General features: G+C 45.4%; 1 protein-coding gene across 1 annotated transcript in view; it reads right to left on the bottom strand.

Annotated features, from left to right (window-relative positions):
• LOC115468205 (E3 ubiquitin-protein ligase TRIM39-like) overlaps positions 1–11607 on the bottom strand; it is a 1720076-nt gene extending 1708469 nt beyond the window's left edge. The window contains exons 1-2 of the mRNA XM_030199742.1: positions 11117–11607; positions 6917–7012 (exon numbers count right to left, since the gene is read on the bottom strand). Coding sequence (XP_030055602.1) covers positions 6917–7012; positions 11117–11530 — 510 coding nt within the window. The 5' untranslated portion in view covers positions 11531–11607. The remainder of the gene's footprint in view (positions 1–6916; positions 7013–11116) is intronic.
• Positions 11608–12580: the final 973 nt, after the last annotated feature.

Genomic DNA, 12580 nt, shown 5'->3' with positions numbered 1-12580 from the left:
CTTTGGTCCTGAGGAACTGAGTTCGATTCCCACTTCAGGCACAGGCAGCTCCTTGTGACTCAGGGCAAGTCACTTAACCCTCCATTGCCCCATGTAAGCCGCATTGAGCCTGCCATGAGTGGGAAAGCGCAGGGTACAAATGTAACAAAAATAAAATAGATACTATTGGAGATTCTATATGGAATGTTGCTACTATTGAGATTCTGTTGCTACTATTGGACATTCTACATGGAGTGTTGCTACTATTGAGATTCTGTTGCTACTATTGGAGATTCTACATGGAATGTTGCTACTATTGGAGATTTTACATGGAATGTTGCTACTGTTTGAGATTCTACATGGAATGTTGCTATTCCACTAGCAATATTCCATGTAGAAGGCTGCGCAGGCTTCTGTTTCTGTGAGTCTGACGTCCTGCACGTACGTGCAGGACGTCAGACTCACAGAAGCAGAAGCCTGCGCGGCCACATTGGTGATCTGCAAGGGCCGACTTCTACATGGAATGTTGCTAGTGGAATCTCAAATAGTAGCAACAGTGGAGGAGTGGCCTAGTGGTTAGGGTGGTGGACTTTGGTCCTGGGGAACTGAGGAACTGAGTTCGATTCCCACTTCAGGCACAGGCAGCTCCTTGTGACTCAGGGCAAGTCACTTAACCCTCCATTGCCCCATGTAAGCCGCATTGAGCCTGCCATGAGTGGGAAAGCGCAGGGTACAAATGTAACAAAAATAAAATAGATACTATTGGAGATTCTATATGGAATGTTGCTACTATTGAGATTCTGTTGCTACTATTGGACATTCTACATGGAGTGTTGCTACTATTGGAGATTTTACATGGAATGTTGCTACTGTTTGAGATTCTACATGGAATGTTGCTATTCCACTAGCAATATTCCATGTAGAAGGCTGCGCAGGCTTCTGTTTCTGTGAGTCTGACGTCCTGTGCAGGACGTCAGACTCACAGAAGCAGAAGCCTGCGCGGCCACATTGGTGATCTGCAAGGGCCGACTTCTACATGGAATGTTGCTAGTGGAATCTCAAATAGTAGCAACAGTGGAGGAGTGGCCTAGTGGTTAGGGTGGTGGACTTTGGTCCTGGGGAACTGAGGAACTGAGTTCGATTCCCACTTCAGGCACAGGCAGCTCCTTGTGACTCAGGGCAAGTCACTTAACCCTCCATTGCCCCATGTAAGCCGCATTGAGCCTGCCATGAGTGGGAAAGCGCAGGGTACAAATGTAACAAAAATAAAATAGATACTATTGGAGATTCTATATGGAATGTTGCTACTATTGAGATTCTGTTGCTACTATTGGACATTCTACATGGAGTGTTGCTACTATTGAGATTCTGTTGCTACTATTGGACATTCTACATGGAATGTTGCTACTATTGGAGATTTTACATGGAATGTTGCTACTGTTTGAGATTCTACATGGAATGTTGCTATTCCACTAGCAATATTCCATGTAGAAGCCTGCGCGGCCACATTGGTGATCTGCAAGGGCCGACTTCTACATGGAATGTTGCTAGTGGAATCTCAAATAGTAGCAACAGTGGAGGAGTGGCCTAGTGGTTAGGGTGGTGGACTTTGGTCCTGGGGAACTGAGGAACTGAGTTCAATTCCCACTTCAGGCACAGGCAGCTCCTTGTGACTCTGGGCAAGTCACTTAACCCTCCATTGCCCCATGTAAGCCGCATTGAGCCTGCCATGTAACAAAAAAACAAAAAAAAAAAAGTAGTAGCCTGACACCACCACGGCCAACCGGGCGAGGAATATGGCATAGGGCCACGACTGAAGCAGAGTCTTCAAGGTAAAGCCAAGTTTCAGTTAGGGCAGGCAGATGGAGAGTACGAGAGATAAAGAGGTCATGGATGTAGGAAAGTTTGTTACAGAAAGAGCGGGCATTCCACAGAGGGCAAGAGAAAGGCAGGGAATAAGGGGACAGGAAAGGAACAGAAATTAGATTGGAGATATCATGGTGTGACCTGTACAAATAGGATGAGAGCTAATGTGGAGGACCAGGATTGGGATTAATGTCCCCAGCGGAGAGCAAAAGAAGGAGCAAGAGAGTACAGAGAGGGGTATTCATCCTAGAGTACTGATAGAACTGAAAAATCAGCCTGCGGAGCTACTGTTAGTGATATGCAATTTATCCTTAAAATCGAGTGTGGTACCTGAAGATTGGAGGGTGGCCAATGTAACACCGATTTGTAAAAAAAGGTTCCAGAAGAGATCCGGGAAATTATAGACCGGTGAGTCTGATGTCGGTGCCGGGGAAAATGGTAGAGCCTATTATTAAAAACAAAATTACAGAGCACATCCAAGGACATGGATTACTGAGACCGAGTCAGCACGGCTTTTGTGTGGGGAAATCTTGCCTGACCAATTTACTTCAATTCTTTGAAGGAGTTAACAAACTTGTGGACAAAGGGGAGCCGGTTGATATTGTGTATCTGGATTTTCAAAAGGCGTTTGACAAGGTTCCTCATGAAAGGCTACAGAGGAAATTGGAGGGTCATGGGATAGGAGGAAATGTCCTATTGTAGATTAAAAACTGGCTGAAGGATAGGAAACAGAGAGTGGGGTAAAATGAGCAGTATTCACAATGGAGAAGGGTAGTTAGTGGGGTTCCTCAGGGGTCTGTGCTAGGACCGCTGCTTTTTAATATATTTATAAATGATTTAGAGATGGGAGTAACTAGTGAGGTAATTAAATTTGCTGATGACACAAAGTTATTCAAAGTCATTAACTCGTGACAAGATTCTGAAAAATTGCAGAAGGACCTTACGAGACTAGGAGACTGGGCGTCTAAATGGCAGATTACGCTTAATGTGAGCAAGTGCAAGGTGATGCATGTGGGAAAAAAGAACCCAAATTATAGCTACGTCATGCAAGGTTCCACGTTAGGAGTTACGGACCGAGAAAGGGATCTGGGTGTCGTCGTTGATAATACGCTGAAACGTTCTGCTCAGTGTGCTGCTGCAGCTAGGAAAGCGAATAGAATGTTGGGTATTATTAGGAAAGGTATGGAAAACAGGTGTGAGGATGTTATAATGCCGTTGTATCGCTCCATGGTGCGACCGCACCTTGAGTATTGTGTTCAATTCTGGTCGCCGCATCTCAAGAAAGATATAGTGGAATTGGAAAAGGTGCAGCGAAGGGCGACAAAATTGATAGCGGGGATGGGACGACTTCCCTATGAAGAAAGACTAAGGAGGCTAGGGCTATTCAGCTTGGAGAAGAGACGGCTGAGGGGAGACATGATAGAGGTATATAAAATAATGAGTGGAGTGGAACAGGTGGATGTGAAGTGTCTGTTCACACTTTCCAAAAATACCAGGGCTAGGGGGCATGCGATGAAATTACAGTGTAGTAAATTTAAAACAAATCGGAAAAAAATTTTCTACACCCAACGCGTAATTAAACTCTGGAATTTGTTGCCGGAAAATGTGGTGAAGGCAGTTAGCTTGGCAGAGTTTAAAAAGGGGGTAGAGAGTTTCCTAAAGGACAAGCCCATAAACTGCTACTAAATGGACTTGGGAAAAATCCACAATTTCAAGAATAACATGTGTAGAATTTGTACATTTGGGAAGCTTGCCAGGTGCCCTTGGTCTGGATTGGCCGCTGTCGGGGACAGGATGCTGGGCTCGATGGACCTTTGGTCTTTTCCCAGTATGGCATTATGTACTTATGTACTTATGAGAAGAGTAGGAGAGGTATGACGACAGCGACGAAGGTGAGATGGATGAATGGAAGGTTGAGAGCTGAGAAAAAGGAAGAGGAAAACAGTAAGTTTACCTTAGAGGAAAGGAGAGATAGAGGAGATATAATACAGACAATTAAATACTTGAAAGGTATTAATATGCAAACAAATCTTTTCCAGAGACAGGGAAGTGGTAGACCTAGACGACATGAACTGAGGTTACAAGGTGGTTGACTTAGGAGTAACGTTAAGAAGTACTTTTTCACAAAGAGGGTGGGGGATGTCTGGAGCAACCTTCTGGGAGAAGTGGTGGAGACAGACATGGTGATGAAATTCAAAACTACATGGGATAAACAGAAGAAATCACTACATGGAAGGAGGATGACATGAAAACAAAACTTAGCAATGCTTAGACAGCAAGTCCAGTAGTAGGGAAGTGAGGACAGTGCCAGGCAGCCTTCTATGGTCTATGACCCGAAAACAGCAGGGTCAGGTGAGGAACAAATATGTGTATTTTATACCACAGTCAGAAAACTTCACACCTGGCAAAATTCTACTGTGGGGCACAAAATTCAAAAGCACATCAACTACACCAGAGTGTTGAATGATAATTCCTTCCGATCTCAGTAGTGCAAATTGCTGGTATAAAGCTCAAACTGCAAGATTTACAACACCCACCTCCTCATTGATCAGGCAGTAAAAGTTGCTTTTCAACTAATATAACATCTTTAACTAACACATTTAACTGTCTTTTAAATGTTTTTTTATATAAATGTATATAAAATACGGTTATCCCCCACCTGATAATACTTCAAAAAAGTTCTCTTACCTGTTATTAATTAGATTCACTTGAGAGCTTAATTAAAATCGCAGTTGCTCTCCACACTCAGCTCTCACAACCTTCCTTCAATGACCAACTCAGAATCATTAAAAGACCTCCGTTGTTGCTCCTCTCTTCCTCCACTCTCACTTCTCACCTCCCCACTCAGTCCTGGTTCTGTTCCACACCAAGCTCCACCTTCTTTATGGGCCCTGTGTGGACCTGTGACCCCATGAACATGCTTTCACCCATGCACACACTTCTGGGTTTGTCAGGGCTCCTGCTTTGGGCCCACTGGTGCTCAAGTTGGTTTCCCAGGCTCACTCCAACATGGCCAGTTAGCTGCCACACTTTGGAGTCCAGCACAGCCCTGAATCAGGACAATATTTTCCCCAGTGGACCTAGAACTTACTTCTTTCTCTTTTTCAGGCTCCTGCCTATTTCTCACTCTGCTTCCCCACACCAGAGACCCTTTCAGGCATGTTACTGCTCCAATTCCTGCCCCCTAACAGGCCCCAGTGCAACACAGAGTCCTGCAGCCATCCTTTCTGGCACCACAACAGCCCCAGAGACCCCCACTCTATACTGCTGGACTGGATCAAGCTTGAGCCCAGTTCTCCTTTCCCATTTTGCAGCCCACAACACACTACCTCTCTGCAAGAAATACGATGTTCCACATACAGATTCAGAACCTGCCTGTTTTTAGCCAATAGTTCCCATACTTTAAGTAATGAGGCAGATTGAATTTTATTATTCTCTTATTCAGGGAATTATTGTAGTGAGAGGAACAAAAACCCTACAGAAACTGGCTCAGAAGGAGACACAGAGGGGCATAATCGAACGCGAATGCCTATCTCCATGGGCGTCTATGTCCGAAAACGGGTACGTGAAGAGGCGGGACAGACCGTATTTTTGAAAAAATGGACGTTTTTGAGCTGGGCGTTTTTTTTTTTTTAGCGATAATGGAAACTAAAAAAGCCCAGCTCAAAAACGTCCTAATCCGAGCCATTTGGTCGTGGGAGGGCCACGATTTCTAGTACACTCGCCCCCCTGACATGCCAGGACACCAACTGGGCACCCTAGAGTTCAGGGCGGTGGACTTCAGACAACGCTCCCACATGCATAGCTCCCTTACCACGGGTGCTGAGCACCCAACCCCCCTCCCCCAAAATCCACTACCCAAAAATGTACAACACTACCATAGCTCTTAGGGGTGAAGGGGGCACCTACATGTGGGTACAGTGGGATTTGGAGGCCTCCCATTTACCAGCACAAGTGTTACAGGTAGGGGGGGATGGGCCTGGGTCCATCTGGCTGAAGTGCACTGCGGTACCCACTAAAAGTGCTCCAGGGACCTGCATACACACAGACCTCTAGGACTTGTTGCTGCTATATAACATTGGCACACCAGTTGACACCTGAAGACTAATCTCTCCGAAAACGTCCTTTATTGGAATAAGCACGCTTACTCAGAGGTTGTGCCCCACTGGCAACGAGTCTCCCTGGTACTGAGATAAGCAGTAGGTCAGAGCTGGCAGAATGCTGTACAATGCCCTCTTTCAGCCACATTCAAGATAAGAACTAAGTTCTGTAACGTGGCTAACACGTGAAAGGGATCTAAAACTGGCTTACAAAAATGGCCACTACCTCATGGATTACCGGAAACAAAACAGGGCACACTCTGACCCAGTAAGCAGGAGGAAAAGCACCATGGGAGTAGAGCCTACCAACTACCAATATCGTGAGCATTTAACACAAGCTAGTGGAATCACGGAGCCCAATACCCTACACCCACCACAATGCATTGCTGATGTGACTCTGAAGTGCGCATAACAGAAAAGGTGTCACACTCACCCGAGAGCCACATCAGAACCAGGGAAAGGCAGTCACAGGATAGAACACATTCTGCTGTCATGGAGGTGGGTATGGCATTTGAGGCTGGCATAGAGGCTGGAAAAAAAGTTTTTAAAGTGGGTTTTTTTTGGTGGGAGGGGGTTAGTGACCATTGAGGGAGTCCAGGGAGGTTATCCCCGATTCCCTCCAGTGGTCATCTGGGCAGTTGGGGCACTTTTTTGGGACTTGTTAGTGAAAAAAAAGGGTCAACAAAAAGTGACCCAAAATCGCGGTAGAAACGCCTTTTTTTTTGGATTATCAGCTAAAGATGCCCATCTCTCCTTGGCCGATAACCACGCCCCAGTTCTGCCTTCACCACGCCTCCGAAACGCCCCCTTCAACTTTACCCTTTTCCGCGATGGATTGCAGTTGGAAACGCCCAAAATCGGCTTTCGATTATACCGATTTGGGCGCCCACGGGAGAAAGACGCCCATCTCCCGATTTGGGTCGCAATACAGGCGTTTTTCTCTTTCGATTATAAGCAGGACAGACACCCACCTTCAGCTCTTCAGCCTTCTTCTCTTCAGTAGATTTAAACTTCAGAAGATCTTCCAGGTCCTTTCTCAGAGGCTCCAGGTGCATTTTAAGTTTTTCCTGTGAACATTAAACATCATTGATTAGCATGTGATTATTTTTATAACCACAATTTCAGACTTGACTGTAAATGTGAGATGTCCCTTCCAATTTAGATCGTTTCTTTGAAATAACTGAAGTCTGATGGGTCAATATTCAAAGTGATATAACCAGGCAGGATAGGCTCCTGCCTGGTTAAATCGTGCTGAACTGGCCGTGAGCCAATATTAAACAGCACTTAACCCAGTGGCGTAGCCAAGGGTGGGACGGGGTGGGCCCAGGCCCACCCACTTTAGGTTCAGGCCCACCAAGTAGCAGCAAACCCCAAGCCCCACCAGCCAAAAACTCCCAACAACTGTTTGCTGCCGGTGAAAATCTGCTATTTAAAAGGTATACGGGGGAGAGGGGATGTTTGAAAGACCATATGGCATGCAGGCGAGAGAGGGAGAAACCAAATCACTTGTAGGACAAGGCGGAGTTCTGCCCACCCACCTTGGGTCCAGGCCCACCCAAACTTGGGTGTCTGGCTACGCCCCTGATACCCAACAGTGCCACTGAATATTGGCAAACGTTCTGTCCAGTCAGTGGAGGGAGGGGTGATTCGGGGGCAGAGTCAGAGTGCAACTGAGAGATATGCAAGAATATTCAGTTCCAGTGCCCCATATCTAACCAGGTAAACTGAACCATGCACAAGGTGTCCTAACTAGGGATTTAGACTATCTCAAGGGCAAACAAATAATTAAGGGTGGATACATACATACCTGCTTATAATCGAAAGAGAAAAATGCCTATATTCCGACCTAAATCGGGACATGGACGTCTTTCTCAAGCGGGTGCCCAAATCGGTATAATCGAAAGCCGATTTTGGGCGTTTCCAACTGCACTCCGTTGCGGGAACGAATAAAGTTGATGGGGGCGTGTCAGAGGCGTGGTGAAGGCGGGACTGAGGCGTGGTTATCGGCTGAGCAGAGATGTGTGTGCTCGGCCGATAATGGAAAAAAGAAAGGCGTTTTTAGAGAGAATTTAGGTCACTTTTGTTGGACCCTTTTTTTTTTTCATGAACAGGTCCCAAAAAAGTGCCCTAAATGACCAGATGACCACCGGAGGGAACCGGGGATGACCTCCCTTGACTCCCCCAGTGGTCACTAACCCCCTCCCACCAAAAAAACCGAACCTTAAACACTTTTTTTTCCAACTTATAAGCCAGCCTCAAATGTCATCCCCAGCTCCATGACAGCAGTATGCAGGTCCCCGAAGTAATTTTAGTTTAGTTGGTGCTGCGCGGGACCCAAGCAGAGAGGAAAAATCGGGGGGAAAAAAAAAAAGCAAGTGCAGTCAGGGACTTCTAAATTGATAGTAAAAGGGGGATTTGAACCAGCAACCTTCTGATTACAAGCTCAGTGCTTAGATGTCCTTCCCTTTCCATTAAGTCTCTCCAAGTTTTTGTTAGCCAATCACAGCTGTTTAGCTGACATCGATGTCAGCTAAACGAGCTGTGATTGGCTGACAGAAACTTGAAGGGACTTAATGGAAAGGAAAGGATGGTTACACAACTGAATGTGGTGCAGTAGCTAGAGCACTGAGCTTGTAATCAGAAGATTGCTGGTTCAATTCCCCCTTTTACTATCAATTTAGACGTCCCTGACTGCACTTGCTTGCTTGTTTTTTTTTTTTCTTCCGATTTTTCCTCTCTGCATGGGTCCCGCGCAGCACCAACTAAACTAAAATTGCTCTGGGGACCTGCATACTGCTGTCATGGAGCTAGGTATGATATTTGAGGCTGGCATAGAGGCATCTCAGGGGGACCAGTGCACTACGAATGCTGGCCCCTCCCACGACCAATTGCCTTGGATTTGGTCGTTTTTGAGCTGGGCCGCTTCGGTTTCGATTATCGCTAAAAAAACAAAAACGCCCAGCTCAAAAAACGCCCTAATCCAATGTATTTTCGAAAAAAAAGATGAACGTCCATTTTTTTCGAAAATACAGTTCGGCCCGCCCCTTCACAGACCCGTTCTCAGAGATGGACGTTCTTACACATAGGCGTTCGCGTTTGATTATGCCCCTCATAGTAACATAGTAGATGACGGCAGAAAAAGACCTGCATGGTCCATCCAGTCTGCCCAACAAGATAAACTCATATGTGCTACTTTTTGTGTATACCTTACCTTGATTTGTACCTGTCCTTTTCAGGGCACAGACCGCGTAAGTCTACCCAGCACTATCCCCGCCTCCCAACCACCAGCCCCGCCTCCCAACCACCGGCTATGGCACAGATCGCATAAGTCTACCCAGCACTATCCCCGCCTCCCAACCACCAGCCCCGCCTCCCAACCACCGGCTCTGGCACAGACCATATAAGTCTGTCTTTGTAAGCCACATTGAGCCTGCAAATAGGTGGGGAAAATGTGGGATACAAATGCAATAAAATATAATTAGGCAGAACTAGATGGGAAACAGGCGGCAGGCAGTGGAAGGGTGATCCGGGGCAGAGTCAGGATGGAACTGGGAGATATGTGGGTACCAGTGATATTCAGTTCCAGTGCCCGTATTACCTAAGCAGGTAAACGGAACCATGCATAAGGCTGACCTAACTTTACGTATTTCGATACTTGGGTGTAGCATGGAGTATTAGCAATACCTGTATTCCTTTCGGAAGCCACAACTCATAGGCTGAATATTGACCCCTGAATGTATATGGAAGATGCCCAAATAGACAGCAGCCAGGCTTGAAGTTTTGATGATTGATCTTACTGCTCATGTTTCAAAACTCTGCTAATTCAACTCCGTTTAGTTTTATGAGACTGAAAATGTCGATTTTTAGTAATTTTATTAAATACACATACCCAGGGCCGTGCCAATGCAGTAAGCGGGGTAAGCAAGGCAGGGGGGGCGCCTGCCTCCGAGGGGCCCTGCGGTCCCTGCCTTCCACTCACTTGCAAAATCTTTCACCTGAAGTTGAGATCGCTCCTGCCCTCCTTTTCATGGCAAACCGGAAGTGATAGCAACACAGCAGTATTCACCGAGGCAGGCAGGCTCTTCAAGTTATTTGAAATAATGCAACCAAATTGCTATATATGCTGTAGTTGCCGCTAACTCCTCACTCAGGGTGAGCTTCAGAGCTTGAACAGCATTCAAATTAAAGAGAACCTGAAATTTTAAAAGTGCTAAAATAAGTTTTAAAAGTATTTGTATTAAATCTAATTGCAGAATTCAGGTGCTGGGAGTCTGTACTTGGTTGTCATATGCTCAGATTTGTTTAAATCATATGCAAATGAGTCCGTTTTTTGGGAGGTTCTCATTTTTATGAATAAAAAATGATGGAAGTGTTTACAGCCTTAATGTTAGGGCATGGCTCTGATCAAAAGTGTGAAGTTTGGTCCAAAAACGAAGAGTTTATCTAGTGTTTTTCACTAAAAATTCCCATGAGTGTCTGTATGTTAATCTGCATTCAAATAGAGCTCTCTGATTGGATGATCAGCTTCTGTTAAGAAATCTGCCCGGGAAGTGAACAGAGTGAGAGCTGTCCTTTGCCAAAAGAGACATCCAGCTATGATTTCCTGTGTTTGTTGACTGAAGTTATAAAAGAGTGCCTGATTGTGGTAAATGAGAAAATATAAGTGAAAAGAGATTGGTGGCGATTGAAGTTTCTCTAGTGAGAAAAGGATCTGAATATTTCAGTATTACTTGAAGTTTATGAAGAATAGAAAAGGGTGAATTTCAGTTTAAGAGTGTTTAAATCCTATAAGCTATATAAAGGCTAGGTAGATTTAAGTGACTGTAAGCAAGGAAACCTTAATATTTGATCTGAAATAAATATTTGATCTGAGATAGTTGATCAGAGATAAATGTTTGATCTGAATTATATCTTTGGAAACTAAGAGGACTTTGCTCACATTTTGAATTAGCATTCCTATTTTGAGTTGGAAATCTGTGAAGTGTTATGAAAATACATTTTGCTTTAATGAAATTGCTAAACTTTAGAGTCAGAGACTTATCAATGAGGGATAAGTACAGTGCTATTTTTTCCTGAGGTCCAGCTTACTTGCCTGCTCCCTTCTGTTCCTGCTCTGCTAGACGGAGGGGGGGTGGGGGCACCAGAGACCCTAGGCACGGCCCTGCACATACCTTGTATTCCTGCACAGCCTCCTCTACGGGGATCACGGTGTGAGATCTGTGATCCCTGGATCTGTCACAGACCAAACAAATTGCTCTCTGATCCTCTTGACAAAACAGCTTCAGTTTCTCTTCATGCTTCTCACACAGATTCTCCTCTTTGGGTCTCACTGAAGTCTCGCTAAGCTTTTTCACCATTTCTGTCACATTTGCCAGCTGCCTGTTAGGTCTGAGGTTCCTCTGCTGAGATGTTTCCCTGCACTGGGGACAAGGGAAGTCTGCGTCTCTCCCCTCCCAGCTCTGAGTGATACAGGAGCGACAGAAGTTGTGTCCACAGTCTGTCATCACCGGATCTGTAAAATAATCCAGACAGATAGAACAAGAAGCTTCATCTTGCAGACTCTCAGCAGGGTTTGCAGCAGCCATGATTCTTACAGGAAATGAGAGTAAGAATTCAGTTTCTGTTTCCCACTGTAACACCTAATGAGTTTGAAAATAAGGGAGTGTTCCCCTAAGGCAGAATCTTTATCAGGGACTTTGTGTAATTCGAACACTCCTTGGCTGTCTGCTGCCCTCCTTCTGTCTCCCAGTTCTCCCTTTTTCCCCAATGATAGAGATCCGTGGGTCTGGGGGTTGGAGGGAGGGCAGTAGTGACCTGTCCTCATCAGTGGCATCTGTAGACATAAATATTTGGAGTGGCGCCAGAGGGGCAACATACATATGGGAGGGGGCAAGTTGCAATAACATTTTTGCACAGCATACCCCTCTTCTGCCCTCCCTCCCCCACCTTAAAATGAGCATTCAACAAATTGTTCGGTATGGGAGTGGTCTGGAATCCCTACAGGATTGGACAAAATTTCTAAATTAACCCTGAAGGTCCAGTTCTATATTACAAACTTCACAATCCCAAGCAATGGAGCTATTGCTCTTAGAACTCACCATCAGTGTTCCCTCTAAGGTAAGCGCGTGAGGGATTGCTCATACAAATCAGGAGCGTCGCTCACTTAAGATCAATGTGCGTTCCCTTCAGAGGAATGTGGGAACGGTATAAAGTTTTGTTCCGTAGTAAAGAAATCCTTTCCTTCCGTCCCATCTTCCTCCCCGCAGATCTCGCTTACAGGATCCTACATCCGGCAGTGATTCACAGTAAGAGACTGTCTCCATGGCCTTCCTCCTGCCGTGTCCCGCCTTCTACTGCAACTTCCTGTTTAGCACAGGAATTGCAGTAGAATGGGGTGGGATGTAGCAGAAGGAAAAGCCACAAAGATGGCCTATGACTGTGAATCACTGTCTGCTGAAGGAACCTAAGAAGGTTGGATAAAAACAGGAGACGGGCTGCTGCATCCACGTTGTCATTCGTTATTGCTGGTAGCATTTTTATTTAATCTCACTTATATTTTTTTTAAATTAATTAATTAATTTATTTATTTGTTGCATTTGTATCCCACCTTATCCCACCTCTTTGCAGGCTCAAAG

The sequence above is a fragment of the Microcaecilia unicolor genome, chromosome 4, assembly GCF_901765095.1.
Source record: "Microcaecilia unicolor chromosome 4, aMicUni1.1, whole genome shotgun sequence".
Lineage (NCBI taxonomy): Eukaryota > Metazoa > Chordata > Amphibia > Gymnophiona > Siphonopidae > Microcaecilia > Microcaecilia unicolor.
The sequence above is the reverse complement of the archived record's forward strand: the minus strand, read 5'-3'. Positions and strand labels throughout refer to the sequence as shown.